We start from the raw sequence: 556 nt of genomic DNA on the forward strand, positions 1-556 counted from the left end.
CTGAGATCTGTCATAACTATAATCAAAAGTTCTTTTTTTATTTGTGTCATATTAAGGATAAAAACAACCCTGTTTTTCAGATGTTGATGGGAAGGTCATTCATCTTGTGGAGCGAGCACCTCCTCAGAGCAGTCAGCCTGGGGGTGGAGGAGGTGGAGTTTCTGGCTCCTCGGGTACAACGGATGGAGGATCCACCTCCTCTCAGTCCTCCACTTTTCCAGGAACTCCACATGACCGTAATGCCAACAATTATGTCATGCTGGGCACTTTAAATCTGCCTGTGAATATTATGGACCCACAGCAAATACAGGTTACAGTGCTCTCCTTACTTCAAGAGACACGTGTTTCAATACGTGATGTTTAACCTCAGACAGCCACTGTAACGTTAGAGGTCCTGTTATTAAAGGAAATTGAAATTTCACCCCTCTAGATGTCAGTGCAGCAGATGTTGGCTGGTGTTGGAGAAATAGGGCGTAATGTCAGAGTGAGCACCAGCACAGGAGTGAGTCATCCTTGCATCCTTCTAACTTCACATATCATACTTATATAATAATGA

General features: G+C 43.7%; 1 protein-coding gene across 1 annotated transcript in view; it reads left to right on the top strand.

Annotated features, from left to right (window-relative positions):
* Positions 1 to 80: 80 nt before the first annotated feature.
* Positions 81 to 556, top strand: part of LOC107579921 (large proline-rich protein BAG6-like) — a gene marked incomplete at its 5' end in the record, with an annotated part of 1,017 nt that continues 541 nt past the window's right edge. The window contains 2 exons of the mRNA XM_016265703.1: positions 81 to 310; positions 431 to 502. Coding sequence (XP_016121189.1) covers positions 81 to 310; positions 431 to 502 — 302 coding nt within the window. The remainder of the gene's footprint in view (positions 311 to 430; positions 503 to 556) is intronic.

This window comes from Sinocyclocheilus grahami, unplaced genomic scaffold, assembly GCF_001515645.1.
Source record: "Sinocyclocheilus grahami isolate Dianchi unplaced genomic scaffold, SAMN03320097.WGS_v1.1 scaffold21816.1, whole genome shotgun sequence".
In the NCBI taxonomy this organism is placed as follows: Eukaryota; Metazoa; Chordata; class Actinopteri; order Cypriniformes; family Cyprinidae; genus Sinocyclocheilus; species Sinocyclocheilus grahami.